The sequence below is a fragment of the Phyllobates terribilis genome, unplaced genomic scaffold (genome assembly GCF_046119375.1).
Source record: "Phyllobates terribilis strain yellow unplaced genomic scaffold, ASM4611937v1 Scaffold_12__6_contigs__length_324123572, whole genome shotgun sequence".
NCBI classification, from domain to species: Eukaryota; Metazoa; Chordata; class Amphibia; order Anura; family Dendrobatidae; genus Phyllobates; species Phyllobates terribilis.
The window spans coordinates 99,338,811-99,361,703 of record NW_027362772.1 but is presented as its reverse complement, the minus strand read 5'-3'; the positions used below and the strand labels follow the sequence as shown (position 1 = coordinate 99,361,703).

Below are 22,893 nucleotides of genomic sequence, written 5' to 3'. Positions count from 1 at the left end.
GTGAGAGGGGCGATCGAGTCTAGAGCTGAAACTATTGTGGTGTTATATGAAGCAGCAGCAAAGTCTGCATCGTGTAAGGAATTTATGTCTGTGAGAGGAAGGAGGGATTCAGAGAGAGAGTGTAAGTCAAGGTGTTTGAGATTTCTGCGAGGGTGTGTGAGTTTGTGGAGTGGGGATTGTGCACCCGGAGAGGAGAGGGTAGAGAATGTGAGGAGGTTATGGTCAGAGAGAGGGAGTGGTGAGTTAGAGAGGTTAGATAGGGAACAGAGGCGGGTGAAGATGAGGTCCAGATGTGAAATAATATAGAGAAGTGAAGATGGGAAATAATATAAAGAAGAGATGATGGGAAAAAATATAGAGAAGAGAAGATGGGAAATAATATATAGAAGTGAAGATGGGAAATAATATAGAGAAAAGAAGATGTAAAATAATATAGAGAAGAGAAGATGAGAAAAAATATAGAGAAGAGAAGATGGGAAATAATATAGAGAAGAGAAGATGAGGAATAATATAGAGAAGTGAAGATGGGAAATAATATAGAGAAGTGAAGATGGGAAATAATATAAAGAAGAGAATATGGGAAATAATATAGAGAAGAGAAGGTGGGAAATAATAAAGATAAGAGAAGATGGGGAATAATATAGAGAAGTGAAGATGGGAAATAATATAGTGAAGAGAAGATGGGAAATAATATAGGGAAGTGAAGATGGGAAATAATATAGAGAAGTGAAGATGGGAAATAATATAGCGAAGAGAAGATGTAAAATAATATAGAGAAGTGAAGATGGGAAATAATATAGAGAAGAGAAGGTGGGAAATAATATAGAAAAGAGAAGATGGGAAATAATATAGAGAAGAGAAGATGAGAAATAATATAGAGAAGAGAAGATGAGAAATAATATAGAGAAGAGAAGATGAGAAATAATATAGAGAAGAGAAGATGGGAAATAATATAAAGAAGAGAAGATAGGAAATAATATAGAGAAGAGAAGATGGGAAATAATATAGAGAAGTGAAGATGGGAAATAATATAGAGAAGTGAAGATGGGAAATAATATAGAGAAGAGAAGATGGGAAATAATATAGAGAAGTGAAGATGGGAAATAATATATAGAAGTGAAGATGGGAAATAATATAGAGAAGAGAAGATGTAAAATAATATAGAGAAGTGAAGATGGGAAATAATATAGAGAAGAGAAGGTGGGAAATAATATAGAGAAGAGAAGATGAGAAATAATATAGAGAAGAGAAGATGAGAAATAATATAGAGAAGAGAAGATGAGAAATAATATAGAGAAGAGAAGATGAGAAATAATATAGAGAAGAGAAGATGGGAAATAATATAGAGAAGAGAAGATGGGAAATAATAGAGAGAAGTGAAGATGGGAAATAATATAGAGAAGAGATGATGAGAAATAATATAGAGAAGAGAAGATGGGAAATAATAGAGAGAAGAGAAGATGGGAAATAATATAGAGAAGAGAAGATGGGAAATAATATAGAGAAGATGGGAAATAATATAGAGAAGAGAAGATGGGAAATAATATAGAGAAGAGATGATGAGAAATAATATAGAGAAGTGAAGATGAGAAATAATAGAGAGAAGAGAAGATGGGAAATAATATAGAGAAGAGAAGATGGGAAACAATATAGAGAAGAGAAGATGGGAAATAATATAGAGAAGAGAAGATGGGAAATAATATAGAGGAGAGAAGATGGGAAATAATATAGATAAGAGAAGATGGGAAATAATATAGAGGAGAGAAGATGGGAAATAATATAGATAAGAGAAGATGGGAAATAATATAGAGAAGAGAAGATGGGAAATAATATAGAGAAGTGAAGATGGGAAATAATATAGAGAAGAGAAGGTGGGAAATAATATAGAGAAGAGAAGATGGGAAATAATATAGAGAAGATGAGAAATAATATAGAGAAGAGAAGATGAGAAATAATATAGAGAAGAGAAGATGAGAAATAATATAGAAAAGAGAAGATGGGAAATAATTTAAAGAAGAGAAGATGGGAAATAATATAGAGAAGAGAAGATGGGAAATAATATAGAGAAGTGAAGATGGGAAATAATATAGAGAAGTGAAGATGGGAAATAATATAGAGAAGTGAAGATGGGAAATAATATAGAGAAGAGAAGATGGGAAATAATATAGAGAAGTGAAGATGGGAAATAATATAGGGAAGTGAAGATGGGAAATAATATAAAGAAGAGAAGATGGGAAATAATATAGAGAAGTGAGGATGGGAAATAATATAGGGAAGAGATGATGAGAAATAATATAGAGAAGTGAAGATGGAAAATAATATAGAGAAGAGAAGATTGGAAATAAAATAGAGAAGAGAAGATGGGAAATAATAAAAAGAAGAGAAGATAGGAAATAATATAGAGAAGAGAAGATGGGAAATAATAGAGAGAAGTGAAGATGAGAAATAATATAGAGAAGAGATGATGAGAAATAATATAGAGAAGAGAAGATGGGAAATAATAGAGAGAAGAGAAGATGGGAAATAATATAGAGAAGAGAAGATGGGAAATAATATAGAGAAGAGAAGATGGGAAATAATATAGGGAAGTGAAGATGGGAAATAATATAGAGGAGAGAAGATGGGAAATAATATAGAGAAGAGAAGATGGGAAATAATATAGAGAAGAGAAGATGGGAAATAATATAGATAAGTGAAGATGGGAAATAATATAGAGAAGAGAAGATTGGAAATAATATAGTGAAGAGAAGATGGGAAATAATATAGAGAAGTAAAGATGGGAAATAATATAGAGAAGAGATGATGAGAAATAATATAGAGAAGTGAAGATGAGAAATAATAGAGAGAAGAGAAGATGGGAAATAATAGAGAGAAGAGAAGATGGGAAACAATATAGAGAAGAGAAGATGGGAAATAATATAGAGAAGAGAAGATGGGAAATAATATAGAGGAGAGAAGATGGGAAATAATATAGAGAAGAGAAGATGGGAAATAATATAGAGAAGAGAAGATGGGAAATAATATAGAGAAGAGAAGGTGGGAAATAATATAGAGAAGAGAAGATGGGAAATAATATAGAGAAGAGAAGATGGGAAATAATATAGAGAAGTGAAGATGGGAAATAATATAGAGAAGAGAAGGTGGGAAATAATATAGAGAAGAGAAGATGGGAAATAATATAGAGAAGTGAAGATGGGAAATAATATAGAGAAGTGAAGATGGGAAATAATATAGAGAAGAGAAGATGAGAAATAATATAGGGAAGTGAAGATGGGAAATAATATAAAGAAGAGAAGATGGGAAATAATATAGAGAAGAGAAGATGGGAAATAATATAGAGAAGAGAAGATGGGAAATAATGTAAAGAAGAGAAGATGGGAAATAATATAGAGAAGTGAAGATGGGAAATAATATAGCGAAGAGAAGATAGGAAATAATATAGAGAAGTGAAGATGGGAAATAATATAGAGAAGAGAAGATGAGAAATAATATAGAGAAGTGAAGATGAGAAATAATATAGAGAAGAGAAGATGGGAAATAATATAGAGAAGAGAAGATGGGAAATAATATATAGAAGTGAAGATGGGAAATAATAGAGAGAAGAGAAGATGGGAAATAATATATAAAAGTGAAGATGGGAAATAATAGAGAGAAGAGAAGATGGGAAATAATATAGAGAAGTGAAGATGGAAAATAATATAGAGAAGAGAAGATGAGAAATAATATAGGGAAGTGAAGATGGGAAATAATATAAAGAAGAGAAGATGGGAAATAATATAGAGAAGAGAAGATGGGAAATAATATAGAGAAGAGAAGATGGGAAATAATATAAAGAAGAGAAGATGGGAAATAATATAGAGAAGTGAAGATGGGAAATAATATAGAGAAGAGAAGATAGGAAATAATATAGAGAAGTGAAGATGGGAAATAATATAGAGAAGAGAAGATGAGAAATAATATAGAGAAGTGAAGATGAGAAATAATATAGAGAAGAGAAGATGGGAAATAATATAGAGAAGAGAAGATGGGAAATAATATATAGAAGTGAAGATGGGAAATAATAGAGAGAAGAGAAGATGGGAAATAATATAGAGAAGTGAAGATGGGAAATAATATAGGGAAGAGAAGATGGGAAATAATATAGAGAAGTGAAGATGGGAAATAATAGAGAGAAGAGAAGATGGGAAATAATATAGAGATGTGAAGATGGGAAATAATATAGAGAAGAGAAGATGAGAAATAATATACAGAAGTGAAGATGAGAAATAATATAGAGAAGAGAAGATGGGAAATAATATAGAGAAGAGAAGATGGGAAATAATATAGAGAAGTGAAGATGGGAAATAATATAGAGAAGAGAAGATGGGAAATAATATAGAGAAGAGAAGATGGGAAATAATATAGGGAAGTGAAGATGGGAAATAATATAGAGAAGTGAAGATGGGAAATAATATAGAGAAGAGAAGATGGGAAATAATATAGAGAAGAGAAGATGGGAAATAATATAGAGAAGAGAAGATGGGAAATAATAGAGAGAAGTGAAGATGAGAAATAATAGAGAGAAGAGAAGATGGGAAATAATATAGAGAAGAGAAGATGGGAAATAATAGAGAGAAGAGAAGATGGGAAATAATAGAGAGAAGAGAAGATGAGAAATAATATAGAGAAGAGAAGATGTGAAATAATATAGAGAAGAGAAGATGGGAAATAATATAGAGAAGTGAAGATCGGAAATAATATAAAGAAGTTAAGATGGGAAATAATATAGAGAAGTGAAGATGAGAAATAATATAGAGAAGAGAAGATGGGAAATAATATAGGAAAGTGAAGATGGGAAATAATATAGGGAAGTGAAGATGGGAAATAATATAAGAAGAGAAGATGGGAAATAATATAAAGAAGTGAAGATGGGAAATGAAAAAAAAAGCAAAAAACTCAAAGCAATTATGGAATTGCACTTTTTTTTTTAGAAATTTTAACTCACTTGGATTTTTTTTCTCGCTTTCTGAGGCGTCACATGATAAAATAAATGATGTCATTCAGAAATATAACTCATCCCGTAAAAAAGCAGGTCCTCATACAACTATGGGCACAGACAAAAATAAAGAAAGTTATGGCTCTAGGAAGAAGGGGAGGAAAAGACAAAAAAAAAAAACTGAAAATTGCCGGGAATTTAAGTCCATATATATTAGAATATAATCTAGTAATTCTTACTTTGGTGAAAATGCCTACTCCCCCCAAAACGTACAGTTCTGCCAATATTTTGTGTTGTTAAATTTTCACTCCGTGGTCATTATCACACACATTCCCCCATCTATTGATTCTGTGGGAACAATTTTGTTTCCCTAAATTCACATGCACTGTACAGGTAAGGGTTAATGTTTCAGTACACGATCACCGGATCATATGATGCTGTTATTAGGTAATAAGCCCCCAGGCAGCCAATAGCAGATAGCGCTCTGCAGCCCCACCTAGTGGTAGGAATATGTAGTGCAGATATCAGGAGGATATAAAGCATGGTGGTATCTGCTGTTCTTACAGATCCTCTTCTCCTGGATATTCCCCCTCGGTCTCCTGGGCACAATGATAACCTGTCTGCTGCTCCTCCTTAGTCTCGGTAAGTCCTGATATTATCTGGAGCCCCTCAGGTAATGGGAATATAGTAGGGACTGATCTCCAGGCAGCTCCTGATCCAGAAGAGGAATATTCCCTGTAACATCCGTCATTCCTGGTGACTGCTCCGATCAGTGTCACACAACAAGTGATGGCGGCTTTTATCTTCTAGGGTCGGTGGACGGCATCATAATCCATCTCAAAGATTTCACAGATATGCTGAAGGAAACAACGAGCAAAGAGATATCAGATGCTCTTCCTAATAACTGCATATGTGCGAAAACAACAAGTGATCAATTATTGGATCGCATTCGAAGGTAAGTGAAAATCTATACAAGACGTGACATGCAGTCCTATGTAACACCAGAGATAAAACACACAGAGTTATCACTGTGTTATCTGTGGTGTTACATAGGACTGCAGGTGACATCTACTACATTATCTGTACTCAGAGAGTCATCACTGTGTTATCTGTGGTGTTACATAGGACTGCAGGTGACATCTACTACATTATATGTACTCAGAGAGTTATCACTGTGTTATCTGTGGTGTTACATAGGACTGCAGGTGACATCTACTACATTATCTGTACTCAGAGAGTTATCACTGTGTTATCTGTGGTGTTACATAGGACTGCAGGTGACATCTACTACATTATCTGTACTCAGAGAGTTATCACTGTGTTATCTGTGGTGTTACATGGGACTGCAGGTGACATCTACTACATTATCTGTACTCAGAGAGTGATCACTGTGTTATCTGTGGTGTTACATAGGACTGCAGGTGACATCTACTACATTATCTGTACTCAGAGAGTTATCACTGTGTTATCTGTGGTGTTACATAGGACTGCAGGTGACATCTACTACATTATCTGTACTCAGAGAGCTATCACTGTGTTATCTGTGGCGTTACATAGGACTGCAGGTGACATCAACTGCATTATCTGTACTCAGAGAGTTATCACTGTGTTATCTGTGGTGTTACATAGGACTGCAGGTGACATCTACTACATTATCTGTACTCAGAGAGATATCACTGTGTTATCTGTGGTGTTACATAGGACTGCATGTGACATCTACTACATTATCTGTACTCAGAGAGTTATCACTGTGTTATCTGTGGTGTTACATAGGACTGCATGTAACATCTACTACATTATCTGTACTCAGAGAGTTATCACTGTGTTATCTGTGGTGTTACATAGGACTGCAGGTGACATCTACTACATTATCTGTACTCAGAGAGTTATCACTGTGTTATCTGTGGCGTTACATAGGACTGCATGTGACATCTACTACATTATCTGTATTCAGAGAGTTATCACTGTGTTATCTGTGGAGTTACATAGGACTGCATGTGACATCTACTACATTATCTGTATTCAGAGAGTTATCACTGTGTTATCTGTGGTGTTACATAGGACTGCAGGTGACGTCTACTACATTATCTGCACTCAGAGAGTTATCACTGTGTTATCTGTGGTGTTACATAGGACTGCAGGTGACATCTACTACATTATCTGTACTCAGAGAGTTATCACTGTGTTATCTGTGGTGTTACATAGAACTGCAGGTGACATCTACTACATTATCTGTACTCAGAGAGTTATCACTGTGTTATCTGTGGTGTTACATAGGACTGCAGGTGACATCTACTACATTATCTGTACTTAGAGAGTTATCACTGTGTTATTTGTGGTGTTACATAGGACTGCAGGTGACCTCTACTAGATTACTCAGAGAGTTATCAAACTGTATAATAGCCCCCACAGTTTTCAAGTCCCCCAAGAGTAGTTCCTATAAAGTATGAGGGCCCTCACACACCATTTCAGGGACCGCCACAATTACCCCCGCAGTCTATGAGGGTCCCCCATTGTTTATGATACCCCCACAAGCTTCTATTATATAGAAAACATCAGATATTCACTTAATACAGGATCCGGATGAGTCCGCTGACAAGGTCCGGACAGACCAACGTGCAGTCATCGTGCTGACGCACACACAAGGGTTAATAGTAAGGGTCTTCTCCTACAGACCAACAGGATTTTTTTCTTTTTTGCCTGCAGGGTCCAGGTGGGATTGAACATATTATAGTTTCGCCCCGGTGACATTACTCTCTTGCTTCCTCAGGTGCTGCGATATACGAAACTGCTGCTATGATGATATCAGTATCTGTTTCACTGGATATCAGAAATACACTTACACTTACAGTAAAGGGACCATCACTTGTGGTAAGTGCTCCGTTCTCTTTGGGGTCAGGATACAAGGTGACATTGTGAGATACGAGTGTAACAAACCCTCAGCTGTGATTACAATTTTTTTAGATAGAGATAAAAATGTTCTAGTTCACTCACTTCATTCAGAGACATTAAACTTGTATAGAAGTTTTAGGTATAACGGCCCTGATTCATCAAAACTGATGTTTTCATTTCCAGTTATGACTCCGGGTGCGCTGGAGTAAGACGCTCCATAGAAGCATAGAGGTCATAGTGAATCTGGTGCATCGTTCAGCTGCCGGGCACCAGGGACAGAACTGTGCTGTAGTCACGGATCAGAGTTTATTTCTATATTTCTTTATGCCAATTTCCTGCTATATATTATAATGAATTTGTTGGGTCATGCTCGACCACACCCTCTGCTAAGCTCCACCCACTTTTCAAAAGTTAGAAGAACTGGCAGAAAAATGGCAGAAGTTATAAATTTTCAGTTTTACGCCACATTCATGGTGCAAACTGTTTGACTAATCGGTTGAAAGCCTATTAGAAAGATACAGAAGTATTGAATTCACAATCGGCAGCCATTAAACTTTATTTAGTCAACGAGAAGTCGCTTTATCACGGCTCAATTATTTTATAAACCTTCTTTCATTCTTTTCACATAAACTGGAAATTTGTTGTCAGCTCCATTCACTATTAAATCAGATTACAGCTCCTTTGTCTCATGTCTCAGCCACGGATCGTCCATAATGATAAATGTTTCTGTTACTCCCGCAGATCGGAATAGGTACATAGGAGAATGTGCCACACAAATGTGTGAGTGCGACTGGAAAACCGCGATATGTCTAATGGACCCCGAGAATTCAGAAGAGAACAAAAAATATGAAGAAAAGTGTTACAGGAAAATTAATCCATGCAGTGATAAATCATTATTTAAGAAGTGGTTGTTCAAAATGAGTTCATTTTTAATGACTCAGTTCTCATAAGAACTTTACACTGTATTCCTCCAATTAATTGTTATTAGAAACCGAGGACACAACCAAGAAGGCTGCAGTGATATCATCATGGGGAGATATTCAACATCTATGTTCTGCTGGTGCAGTCACTGTGTACATACATTACATTACTGATCCTGAGCTACATCCTGTATTATACTCCAGAGCTGCACTCACTATTCTGCTGTGCAGTCACTGTGTACATACATTACATTACTGATCCTGAGTTACATCCTGTATTATACTCCAGAGCTGCACTCACTATTCTGCTGGTGCAGTCACTGTGTACAAACATTACATTACTGATCCTGAGTTACATCCTGTATTATACTCCAGAGCAGCACTCACTATTCTGCTGGTGCAGTCACTGTGAACATACATTACATTACTGATCCTGAGTTACATCCTATATTATACTCCAGAGCTGCACTCACTACTCTGCTGCTGCAGTCACTGTGTACATACATTACATTACTGATCCTGAGTTACATCCTGTATTATACTCCAGAGCTGCACTCACTATTCTGCTGGTGCAGTCACTGTGTACAAACATTACATTACTGATCCTGAGTTACATCCTGTATTATACTCCAGAGCTGCACTCACTATTCTGCTGGTGCAGTCACTGTGTACATACATTACATTACTGATCCTGAGTTACATCCTGTATTATACTCCAGAGCTGCACTCACTATTCTGCTGGTGCAGTCACTGTGTACAAACATTACATTACTGATCCTGAGTTGCATCCTGTATTATACTCCAGAGCTGCACTCACTATTCTGTTGGTGCAGTCACTGTGTACATACATTACATTACTGATCCTGAGTTACATCCTGTATTATACTCCAGAGCTGCACTCACTATTCTGCTGGTGCAGTCACTGTGTACAAACATTACATTACTGATCCTGAGTTACATCCTGTATTATACTCCAGAGCAGCACTCACTATTCTGCTGGTGCAGTCACTGTGAACATACATTACATTACTGATCCTGAGTTACATCCTATATTATACTCCAGAGCTGCACTCACTACTCTGCTGCTGCAGTCACTGTGTACATACATTACATTACTGATCCTGAGTTACATCCTGTATTATACTCCAGAGCTGCACTCACTATTCTGCTGGTGCAGTCACTGTGTACAAACATTACATTACTGATCCTGAGTTACATCCTGTATTATACTCCAGAGCTGCACTCACTATTCTGCTGCTGCAGTCACTGTGTACATACATTACATTACTGATCCTGAGTTACATCCTGTATTATACTCCAGAGCTGCACTCACTATTCTGCTGGTGCAGTCACTGTGTACATACATTACATTACTGATCCTGAGTTACCTCCTGTATTATACTCCACAGCTGCACTCACTATTCTGCTGGAGCAGTCACTGTGTACATACATTACATTACTGATCCTGAGCTACGTCCTGAATTATACTCCAGAGCTGCACTCACTATTCTGCTGGTGCACTCACTGTGTACATACATTACATTACTGATCCTGAGTTGCATCCTATATTATACTCTAGAGCTGCACTCACTATTCTGCTGGTGCAGTCACTGTGTACATACATTACTGATCCTGAGTTACATCCTGTATTATACTCCAGAGCTGCACTCACTATTCTGCTGGTGCAGTCACTGTGTACATACATTACATTACTGATCCTGAGTTACATCCTGTATTATACTCCAGAGCTGCACTTACTATTCTGCTGGTGCAGTCACTGTGTACATACATTACATTACTGATCCTGAGTTACATCCTGTATTATACTCCAGAGCAGCACTCACTATTCTGCTGGTGCAGTCACTGTGTACAAACATTACATTACTGATCCTGAGTTACATCCTGTATTATACTGCAGAGCTGCACTCACTATTCTGCTGGTGCAGTTACTGTGTACAAACATTACATTACTGATCCTGAGTTACATCCTGTATTATACTCCAGAGCTGCACTCACTATTCTGCTGGTGCAGTCACTGTGAACATACATTACATTACTGATCCTGAGTTACATCCTATATTATACTCCAGAGCTGCACTCACTACTCTGCTGCTGCAGTCACTGTGTACATACATTACATTACTGATCCTGAGTTACATCCTGTATTATACTCCAGAGCTGCACTCACTATTCTGCTGGTGCAGTCACTGTGTACAAACATTACATTACTGATCCTGAGTTACATCCTGTATTATACTCCAGAGCTGCACTCACTATTCTGCTGCTGCAGTCACTGTGTACATACATTACATTACTGATCCTGAGTTACATCCTGTATTATACTCCAGAGCTGCACTCACTATTCTGCTGGTGCAGTCACTGTGTACATACATTACATTACTGATCCTGAGTTACCTCCTGTATTATACTCCACAGCTGCACTCACTATTCTGCTGGAGCAGTCACTGTGTACATACATTACATTACTGATCCTGAGTTACGTCCTGAATTATACTCCAGAGCTGCACTCACTATTCTGCTGGTGCACTCACTGTGTACATACATTACATTACTGATCCTGAGTTGCATCCTATATTATACTCTAGAGCTGCACTCACTATTCTGCTGGTGCAGTCACTGTGTACATACATTACTGATCCTGAGTTACATCCTGTATTATACTCCAGAGCTGCACTCACTATTCTGCTGGTGCAGTCACTGTGTACATACATTACATTACTGATCCTGAGTTACATCCTGTATTATACTCCAGAGCTGCACTTACTATTCTGCTGGTGCAGTCACTGTGTACATACATTACATTACTGATCCTGAGTTACATCCTGTATTATACTCCAGAGCAGCACTCACTATTCTGCTGGTGCAGTCACTGTGTACAAACATTACATTACTGATCCTGAGTTACATCCTGTATTATACTGCAGAGCTGCACTCACTATTCTGCTGGTGCAGTTACTGTGTACAAACATTACATTACTGATCCTGAGTTACATCCTGTATTATACTCCAGAGCTGCACTCACTATTCTGCTGGTGCAGTCACTGTGTACATACATTACATTACTGATCCTGAGTTACATCCTGTATTATACTCCAGAGCTGCACTCACTATTCTGCTGGTGCAGTCAATGTGTACAAACATTACATTACTGATCCTGAGTTACATCCTGTATTATACTCCAGAGCTGCACTCACTATTCTGCTGGTGCAGTCAATGTGTACATACATTACATTACTGATCCTGTACTGATCCTGAGTTACATCCTGTATTATACTCCAGAGCTGCACTCACTATTCTGCTGCTGCAGTCACTGTGTTCACACATTACATTACTGATCCTGAGTTACATCCTGTATTATACTCCAGAGCTGCACTCACTATTCTGCTGGTGCAGTCACTGTGTACATACATTACATTACTGATCCTGAGTTACATCCTGTATTATACTCCAGAGCAGCACTCACTATTCTGCTGGTGCAGTCACTGTGTACATACATTACATTACTGATCCTGAGTTACATCCTGTATTATACTCCAGAGCAGCACTCACTATTCTGCTGGTGCAGTCACTGTGTACATACATTACATTACTGATCCTGAGTTACATCCTGTGTTATACTCCAGAGCTGCACTCACTATTCTGCTGCTGCAGTCACTGTGTTCACACATTACATTACTGATCCTGAGTTACATCCTGTATTATACTCTAGAGCTGCACTCACTATTCTGCTGGTGCAGTCACTGCGTACATACATTACATTACTGATCCTGAGTTACATCCTGTATTATACCCCAGAGCTGCACTCACTTTTCTGCTGGTGCAGTCACTGCGTACATACATTACATTACTGATCCTGAGTTACATCCTGTATTATACTCCAGAGCTGCACTCACTATTCTGCTGGTGCAGTCACTGTGTACATACATTACATTACTGATCCTGAGTTACCTCCTGTATTATACTCCAGAGCTGCACTCACTGTTCTGTTGGTGCACTCACTGTGTACATACATTACATTACTGATCCTGAGTTACATCCTGTATTATACCCGAGAGCTGCACTCACTATTCTGCTGGTGCAGTCACTGTGTACATACATTACATTACTGATCCTGAGTTACATCCTGTATTATACTCCAGAGCTGCACTCACTATTATGCTGGTGCAGTCACTGTGTACATACATTACATTACTGATCCTGAGTAACATCCTGTATTATACTCCAGAGCTGCACTCAGTATGCTGCTGGTGCAGATTTTTCCTGAGCGTTTCTGCATCTCCCTGGCAGAAAAAAATGCATGCGGATTGTACACGCGTTTTTCCTGCCAGGGACATGCGGGTTGTCAAGCGATTTTAGCATCACTTGGAAAGTGCTTGACAACTTGGTCACACTATATAAATTCATGCAACCGGCATGGATTTATATAGTGTGACCGTAAAAGAATGGTAAAAAATAAAAAATAAATATATACTTACCTTCTGATGGCCCCCGGTGTCTTTATCCGATGCGTCTTGGTTTGCCGGTAGCTCGCGGTTACTTAAAGGACTTGCCAACGTCAGCGTCGCGTGACCCGTCACATGACTAAATGACATCACCGCAGGTCCCTGAGTCCACCACGAGCTACTGGCAAGCCAAGACAAGCACACCAGGGGCCAGCAACCGGCATGGATTTATATAGTGTGACCGTAAAGAATGGTAAAAAATAAATCTATACTTACCTTCTGATGGCCCCCGCTGTCTTGCTTCGCTCCAACCTGGATTGCCAGCAGCTCGCGGTACATTACACTGAAGGACCTGCTGTCACATGACTATGACGTCAGCGCAGGTCCTTCAGTCCACCGCGAGCTGCCGGCAAGTGAAGACAAGCACACCGGGGGCCATCAGAAGGTAAGTATAATATTTATTTTTTATTTTATTCTTTTTTTCACAGGTACTATGGTACCCGGGTCCGGAGGAGAGTCTCCTGTCCTCCACACCCGGGTACTATCCGCACATTGAAACGCATGGATTCTGCATGTACAGATGTAGCGATGCGTAAACCATGCACTCCAATGCAAGTCAATGGCGGCGAAAACGCCGCGCTACCGCAAAATAATTGGTAATGCTGCGGATTTTTCCGCAATGATAATCCGCAGCAGAAATTTCCGCAGCATGTGCACAGCACATGCAGATTATCATTGGGGAACATTGCAGACCTTCTACCAAACGTTTAAGCATTTCTTCAGCGGAATTGCTGCTGCGGAAATGCTTAAAAAACGCATAGTGGGAACACAGCCTAATTATAAATGCCTGTGGCATAGAGGTGGAGTGCTCAGTCAAAGCTCATACATAGAATCAGAAAAAAACTGACTGGCACTTCCAAAACAAGAGATAGGTGTGAACAGTAGAGATGAGCGTTGTTCGACTCGAACTGTTCGCCAATCTCAAATTCGAGCTGTTTTGGGCGGTGTTCGAGCCGTTCGGCGAACACGAACGATTTGAGAAAAATTCGGCTGTTAATTTCAAGCCAATTTTCGCACAAATCTACAGATAGCTTGGGAGTAGGGAATAGTTGTGATTGCAGTCCTTTTAAGGACTAGGTTACAGCATTTCATATGACTTTTATCAGGCAGGTCTGTGCTCTTAAATAGATAGATTGTGGGAGTAAAGACTAATTGTAATTGCAGTCCTTTTCAGGACTAAGTTACATCAGTTCCTATCAGTTTTTGCAAGGCAGGTCTGTGCCAGTGCTGTGCAAGTTTTTTTAACAGCATTTGGCTGAATCTAGCAAAGCTAATCCTTTTTGGCCTATTGCAGAGTGTGTTAGTCAGTGGAGTAGCCTATCTGTGTTGCAAGATATACCACCTGTTTATAGAATACCAATTTTTTTACTGCACCTAGTGAAGTAAAATCTTTTGGGCATAGCATCATTCTATTAGTCCATCTATACTGACCTCCATCAGGTTGCAAACTGAATATAATTTTTTTCTGCATCTAGCTCTGAAAAAATATTTGGCCTTCTAGCTGTGTGTGGGAGTTGTTCTATTAGACCATCTATACTGACCTCCATCAGGTTGCAAATTCAAAATAATTTTTTGTCTGCATCTAGCTCTGAAAAAATATTTGGCCTTCTAGCAGTGTGTGGGACTTTCTCTATTAGTTCATCTATACTGACCTCCATCAGGTTGCAAACTGAATATAATTTTTTTCTGCATCTAGCTCTGAAAAAATATTTGGCCTTCTAGCAGTGTGTGGGACTTGTTCTATTAGTCCATCTATACTGACCTCCATCAGGTTGCAAACTGAATATAATTTTTTTCTGCATCTAGCTCTGAAAAAATATTTGGCCTTCTAGCAGTGTGTGGGACTTGTTCTATTAGTCCATCTATACTGACCTCCATCAGGTTGCAAATTCAAAATAATTTTTTGTCTGCATCTAGCTCTGAAAAAATATTTGGCCTTCTAGCAGTGTGTGGGACTTTCTCTATTAGGCCATCTATACTGACCTCCATCAGGTTGCAAATTAAAAATAATTTTTATCTGCATCTACTTCTGAAAAAATATTTGGGCTTCTAGCTGTGTGTGGGACTTTCTCTATTAGTCCACCTATACTGACCTCCATCACGCCGCAAATTCAAAATAATTTTTTGTCTGCATCTAGCTCTGAAAAAATATTTGGCCTTCTAGCAGTGTGTGGGACTTTCTCTATTAGTCCATCTATACTGACCTCCATCAGGTTGCAAATTAAAAATAATTTTTATCTGCATCTACCTCTGAAAAAATATTTGGCCTTCTAGCAGTGTGTGGGACTTTCTCTATTAGTCCATCTATACTGACCTCCATCAGGTTGCAAATTCAAAATAATTTTTTGTCTGCATCTAGCTCTGAAAAAATATTTGGCCTTCTAGCAGTGTGTGGGACTTTCTCTATTAGTCTATCTATACTGACCTCCATCAGGTTGCAAATTAAAAATAATTTTTATCTGCATCTAGCTCTGAAAAAATATTTGGCCTTCTAGCAGTGTGTGGGACTTTCTCTATTAGTCCATCTATACTGACCTCCATCAGGTTGCAAACTGAATATAATTTTTTTCTGCATCTACCTCTGAAAAAATATTTGGGCTTCTAGCTGTGTGTGGGACTTGTTCTATTAGTCCATCTATACTGACCTCCATCAGGTTGCAAACTGAATATAATTTTTTTCTGCATCTACCTCTGAAAAAATATTTGGCCTTCTAGCAGTGTGTGGGACTTGTTCTATTAGTCCATCTATACTGACCTCCATCAGGTTGCAAACTGAATATAATTTTTTTCTGCATCTACCTCTGAAAAAATATTTGGGCTTCTAGCTGTGTGTAGGAATTGTTCTATTAGTCCATCTATACTGACCTCCATCAGGTTGCAAACTGAATAAATTTTTTTTCTGCATCTACCTCTGAAAAAATATTTGGGCTTCTAGCTGTGTGTGGGACTTGTTCTATTAGTCCATCTATACTGACCTCCATCAGGTTGCAAATTGAATATAATTTTTTTCTGCATCTAACCCAGCCAATAGTTTTGGCCTAATATCACAGTTTGGCCACTCAGCTCTGCTCGGTTCCCATCCATTGTTTTTTTGTGCAAACAACTCCAGAGTTGTGAATTAGTTAACCACCAAAATGAGTGGAAAAAGGCCTGCTGCTGGTGGAAAGGGGAATAGGCGTGTTGGGAAGGGGAAAAAAGGTTGTGTCCGTGGGGTAGGTGTTAAAGCAACAGTAACATCTGCAGAAGAAAGACCATCTTCCAGCCAAACTAAAATGTCTACTTCTTTTAGCGGACAATGTGATAATATCCCTTTCTTACGGCCACGCCAATCGCTACAAATTCCAGATGAGGCACAAAAACAGCAGGTGCTTCAACGGATATCAAGTGCTCCTTTAAGTGGGCTCTCCTCCACATCAACTTCAACATCACAAATACTCCAGTCCTCAAAGGTGTCACCCCAATCGCACTTGCTTCCTCACAGCTCCCAAATCTCCAGCTGCCCGTCTGAGTATGAGGTAGAACAGATGGTTGAGTCTGCAGAGCTGTTTACTCATACTATAGCCTGGGAATCAGAGGTCGACTCCAGCGCTTCTGTGAATCCAGACGAGGAAATGATCTGCACTGATGCCCAGAATCTTTATGAGTCGGATCCAGGACCAGACGCAGAAGGTTCTGACCATAATGTAGACCCTCATTCCCAAACTGTAACTCCTGTTGGTGGAGACAATGAGGAAGACGATGATGAGACTCAAATACCTGATTGGAGCGACAACTTTAGTTTTTTGTCAGGGCAGGAACAGGTTGGCTCTGAGGACGACGGGTGTGATAACGCACAGGGTGATGATGATGATGAGGTTGGAGATCCCACTTACTGTCAACCCACAGTCAGCCAAGAGATGAGGTCAGCAGAGGAGGTGGAGGAAGATGCTAGTGACGACGAGGTCAGGTTGCGCCTTCCTGGACAGAGACGTAGTACTGGAAGCACGTCAACAACTGCATCCTCAAACACAACTCTGCCTCTCACCACAAGTCGTGGTGGCTCTTCAGGTCGCATGGGTGTAAGCCTTGCATAGCCTGGGCATTTTTTCAGATAGATAAAGATGACCCAACTCGTGTTATCTGTAACATTTGTCAGTAAAAGCTAAGTAGAGGCCAAAAAATACATAGTTTGAGTACTTCATGCATGAACCGGCACATGGACATGAAGCATAAGTTGCAGTGGGAAGCTCAGTGTGCTACAATGCGGCCTAGCCGGCCGGGCCAACCACCGTCTGCCATATCTTGTGCATCCGCGGCCTCTTCATCCTCTGTGACTGGGGGGACAGCAGTCACACCTGTTTTGGGGCGCAGACCTGCCACCTCTTTACCCGCAACAGCCAGCGTGATTGGCAGTTCATGATTTTCTTTGGAGGTGGTAACACCAGCTGGTGTTCAGCGCTGTCCGACATCGATAGCACCACCTTTGGATCAAGGCAACCTAACATGTCCGCCTGCATCTTCCTCACAGACCGGCAGTTTGCCGGGGACACCCTTATCAACCCCGTCTAAGCACAATAGCCAGCCCTCGGTCCCTCAGATGTGGACAAGTAAAAGACCATTTCCTCCTAGCCATGAGAAAGCTAAGAGGTTGAATTTCACCATCTGCAAGCTCTTGGCTACAGAAATGCTGCCTTTCCGCCTGGTGGACACAGAGGATTTTCGAGACCTTATGTCCGTCGCAGTGCCCCAGTACCAGATGCCCAGTCGGCACTACTTCTCAAACAAAGGTGTGCCTGTGCTCCACCAGCATGTCGCACACAACATCACCGCTTCTTTGAGAAACTCTGTGTGTGACATGGTGCATTTCACCACAGACACTTGGACGAGTAGGCATGGACAGGGGCGTTACATGTCGCTGACTGGGCACTGGGTAACTATGGTGACAGCAGGACAAGGGGCTGCTGTCCAAGTCTTGCCGTCCCCACGAGTTGTGCGTCAATCCTCTTTATGTCAAAGTTCCTCCACTGCTTCTGCCTCCTCAACCTCCTCTCGGTCTTCCACCTGCACCCAAAGCCTGTCTGGTCATGCCACAAGCTTTCTAACTGCGCAGAAGGGATCCTGCACACCTCCTTACTATGCTGGCAGTAGGGCTCAACGTCATCAGGCGGTTTTTACTTTGAAATGTCTGGGAAATGTGAGTAAAACAGCTGAGGAGTTGTGGTCAGCTCTGGAGAACCAATTTCATGAATGGTTGTCTCCACTGGACCTGAAACCAGGGAAGGCCGTGTGCGACAATGCTGCAAACCTGGGTGCGGCCCTTCGCCGGGGCAATGTCACACACGTGCCTTGTATGGCTCACGTGTTGAACCTGGTTGTCCAGCAATTTTTAGCCCACTATCCCAGACTAGATGGCCTTCTGCAGAGGGCACGGTCGCTGTGTGCTCACTTCCGCCGTTCGCATCCCGCAGCTCAGCGACTTACATCTCTACAGAAGTCGTTGGGCCTGCCACTTCACCGGCTAAAATGCGATGTGCCTACCCGGTGGAATTCAACTCTGCACATGTTGCAGCGACTGTGGCAGCACCGACAAGCCCTGGTGCAATACGTTCTGACGTATAGCCTGGGCCAACGAGATCCAGAGGTGGGGCAAATCACGCTGGAGGAGTGGTCTCAGATCAGGGAACTATGCACCCTTCTGCACAGTTTTGAAATGGCGACGAAAATGTTTAGTGCTGACGATGCCATTATCAGCATGACTATTCCGGTGATTTACATGCTGGAGCACATGTTAAACAGAATTCGGAGTCAGGTGGTGGCACAAGAGGAGGTGGAGGAAGTAGAGGAGGAGGAGTTGTATGCGGAAGGGCTAACATCTGCAAGGTCCAGACGGTCGGCAGCACCAAGGCGGCAGTCATGTGAGGGTGGGGGAGATGGTTTTACCAGGGTGCATGGTAGCAGCCAAACTAGTGAGGAAGGTGCAGGAGCTCAGGACGAAGTGGAGGACGAACTGATGGAAGACTCATCAGATGAGGGAGACCTTGATCACATTTCTGTTGTGCGAGGTTGGGGGGAGAGGACAGAGGAAGGAAGCATGATTGTTACCTCGCCACCAACACAACAGGGACTTGGTGCTCCTGGATGCGCAACACACATGAGTGCCTTCTTGCTGCACTACCTGCAACATGACCCTCGAATTGTGAGAATTAGAAATAATCCTGACTACTGGGTTGCCACACTGTTAGATCCCCGGTACAAAAGTAAATTTGCAGAAATTATTCCTGCCATAGAAAGGGATGCACGCATGCAGGAGTATCAGCAGAGACTGTTGCAGAATCTTACATGTGCTTTTCCACAAAACACCAGTGGTGCACGTAGTGAATCTCACAGTTCCAACTTGCCAACCGTGGGACCGTCAAGTGTTCAGCACTCAAACCGTAACAGAACCACAGTATCTGCTGGTAACATCAATTTTGTGGAATCATTTCACCACTTTTTTAGCCCATCCTTTGCAAGGCCACAGGAGACAAGAAGTCTGACACATAGTCAACGCCTAGAGACGATGGTACAGGAGTATCTCCAAGTAAAAATTGAAGCCATGACTGTGTCACTGGACCCTTGCTCTTTTTGGGCTTCCAATCTGGATAAATGGCCGGAGCTAGCCACTTACGCCTTGGAGATCTTGTCATGCCCCGCAGCCAGCGTTCTGTCTGAACGTGTGTTCAGCGCTGCTGGTGGTGTGCTGACAGATAAGCGCACGCGGCTCTCCACTGATAATGTAGACAGACTCATGTTCATAAAGATGAACAAATCATGGATCCGAAACGACTTTTCTACCCCTGTGTCATCCTGGGGAGAGTAAAAGCTTGATGATTGGTTAAAATCACCCTACCAACCATTTTAAGCTTTCAAATTACTAATCATGTTTATCTGTATCTTGGCTGGAAAATAATTTGGGCTTTGTAGCAGTGTGCAGCACTGATTCTATTAGGCCATCTATAATAAACTCCACCAGATTTAAAATTACTAATCATGTTTATCTGTATCTTGACTGGAAAATAATTTGGGCTTTGTAGCAGTGTGCAGCACTGATCCTATTAGGCCATCTATACTAAGCTCCACCAGATTTAAAATTAATAATAATTTTTAGCTGCATCTAGCCCGGAAAAAAATTTTGGGGCTCCGAGATGCGCAAGACACATAAGTGCCTTCTTGCTGCACTACCTGCAACATGACTCTCATATTGTCAGAATTCGAAGTAATCATGACTACTGGGTTGCCACACTCTTAGATCCCCCAAACTTTTCGATCAACCTTTTCATTTTAATAAAGACCAAAAAAAATGGTCATTTTTGAAATTATAAGCATTAGCAGGTTATTAGAAACTGAAATCAAACAGTTTTCAACTCAAAACTTTATTCTAGGTGATGTTACATTTTCACATAGGACCCCTTGTTCGAAAGGAGCTTCTGAACTCTCTCGTCCATTGAATTTGTCAGGTTTTGGATGGTTTCTGCTTCAATTGTTATGCATGAGGACAGAATACCCTCCCAGAGCTGTTGCTTAGATGTGAACTGCCTCCTGCCATCATAGACACTCCTTTTGATGATGCTCCAGAGGTTCGGAATGGGGTAGAGGTCAGGGGAGCATGGGGGTCACACCATAAGTTTGTCACCTTTTATGCCCATATCAGCCAGAGAGGCAGATGTTTTATGTCCAGCATGAGATGGTGCATTATCATGCAAAAAAAATGATCTTGCTGTGAAATACACGGTTCTTCTTCTTGAACCATGGCAGGAAGTGCTGTTTGAGAAAATCCACATACATTATGGAGTTCATCTTTAGCGCCTTCAGGGATCCTAAAGCGGCCGACAATCTCTCTCCCCATGATTCCAGCCCAAAACATTACTCCACCTCCTCCTTGTTGGCGCTGTAGCCGTGTTTGCGTGGGGTGTCCATCAACCAGCCATCCTCCACTCCATCCATCTGGACCATCGAGCGCTGCACGGCACTCATCCGTGAACAAAACAGTTTTGAAATCAGTCTTCATGTAATGTTTGGCCCACTGGAGCCGTTTCTGCTTGTGTGAAGTGGATAGAGGAGGTCGACAGGATGGCGTATGCACAGCTGCAAACCTCTGAAGGACCCTGCATCTTGTTGTTCGGGGGACGTTGGAGGCACCAGCAGCTTCAAAAACTTGTCTGCTGCTATGACAAGGCTTTTTTGCCGCTGCTCTTTTAACCTGACGTAATTGCCTGTAGGAAAGAGTCCTCAATTTGCCCTTATCAGCACGTACACGTGTGTACTGTGAATCAGCTACATACTTCTTGATTGCCAAGACACTTCATCCTGATCATCGCACAATGTTGATTGTAGTCATGCCTTGACCTAAACACTCCACAATTTGTTGCTTCTCAGCAGCCGACACATCCTTTTTCTTTTCCATTTTGGCAGAAAATGTAGGCTGCTTAATAATGTGAGACAGCCTTCTTAAGTAGTCTTGCCTTTCATTGGACACACCTGCCAAACTAATTAGCACAGGTGTCTGCAATTGCTTACAGTGATATAAAGAGCCCTGACACGCATCACCATCAATGAGTTTAACTGACAAACAAACAAATTCTTCCCTTATCACTCCTAAATAGTGTTGAGCGATACCTTCCGATATCAGGAAATATTGTATCGGATTGGATCGGGCCGATACCCAAAAAGTATCGGATATCGCCGATTCCGATACCGGAAACCAATGCAAGTCTATGGGACACAAATATCGGAATGAAAATAAACCCTTTCTTTCCTTGTAAGTTAATTCTACATGAAGGAAAACAACTAAGAATAATGTAGAATGACATGAAAAGCCGGCAATTCATCAGCGGCATACACCGGTACCCGACAATTTACAACGGAAAGAATAGAGCTTCACACATAGATTAGATAGATAGAAACATGTCAGTCACATATATATGAAGTACTGTGACAGTGTTGCTTACTGTACTTGTCATTTACTGCAAAGGATTTATTAAAAAATATAATAGTGTTTTCATGCACCGTCTCTTTAAAAAAGCCGGCCGGCAATTCAGCAGCGGTACCCGACAATTTATAACAGACAGAATAGAGCTTCACACATAGATTAGATAGATAGAAACATGTCAGTCACATATATAAGTACAGTGATAGTGTTGGTTACTGTACTTGTCATTTAGTGTAAAGGATTTATTAAAAAAAATATTAGTGTTTTCGTGCACCGTCTCTTTAAAAAAGCCGGCCGGCAATTCAGCATCTGTACCCGACAATTTAGAATAGAAAGAATAGAGAATCACACATAGATTAGATAGATAGAAACATGTCAGCCACATATATACGAAGTACAGTGACAGTGTTGCTTACTGTACTTGTCATTTAGTGTAAAGGATTTATTTAAAAAAATAATAGTGTTTTCATGCAGCGTCTCTTTAAAAAAGCCGGCCGGCAATTCAGCATCTGTACCCGACAATTTAGAATAGAAGGAATAGAGAATCACACATAGATTAGATAGATAGAAACATGTCAGTCACATATATATGAAGTACAGTGACAGTGTTGCTTACTGTACTTGTCATTTAGTGTA

At 40.5% G+C, this 22,893-nt stretch overlaps 1 protein-coding gene across 1 annotated transcript; it reads left to right on the top strand.

The window, feature by feature from the left end:
* Positions 1-5,461: 5,461 nt before the first annotated feature.
* On the top strand, positions 5,462-15,566 carry LOC141172238 (basic phospholipase A2 PLA-B-like). Its single transcript, XM_073656225.1, has 4 exons — positions 5,462-5,617; positions 5,786-5,930; positions 7,746-7,846; positions 8,609-15,566. The coding sequence occupies exons 1-4, from the start codon at positions 5,584-5,586 to the stop codon at positions 8,815-8,817; spliced, it is 489 nt and encodes a 162-aa protein (XP_073512326.1). The 5' UTR covers positions 5,462-5,583; the 3' UTR covers positions 8,818-15,566.
* Positions 15,567-22,893: the final 7,327 nt, after the last annotated feature.

Bases quoted from the DNA above. Each gene is read 5' to 3' on its own strand.
- LOC141172238 (XM_073656225.1), top strand. From the start codon at position 5,584: ATGATAACCTGTCTGCTGCTCCTCCTTAGTCTCG. The intron at 5,618-5,785 runs GTAAGTCCTGAT...TTTATCTTCTAG, and splicing joins GCTGCTCCTCCTTAGTCTCG to GGTCGGTGGACGGCATCATA. The intron at 5,931-7,745 runs GTAAGTGAAAAT...TTGCTTCCTCAG, and splicing joins TTATTGGATCGCATTCGAAG to GTGCTGCGATATACGAAACT.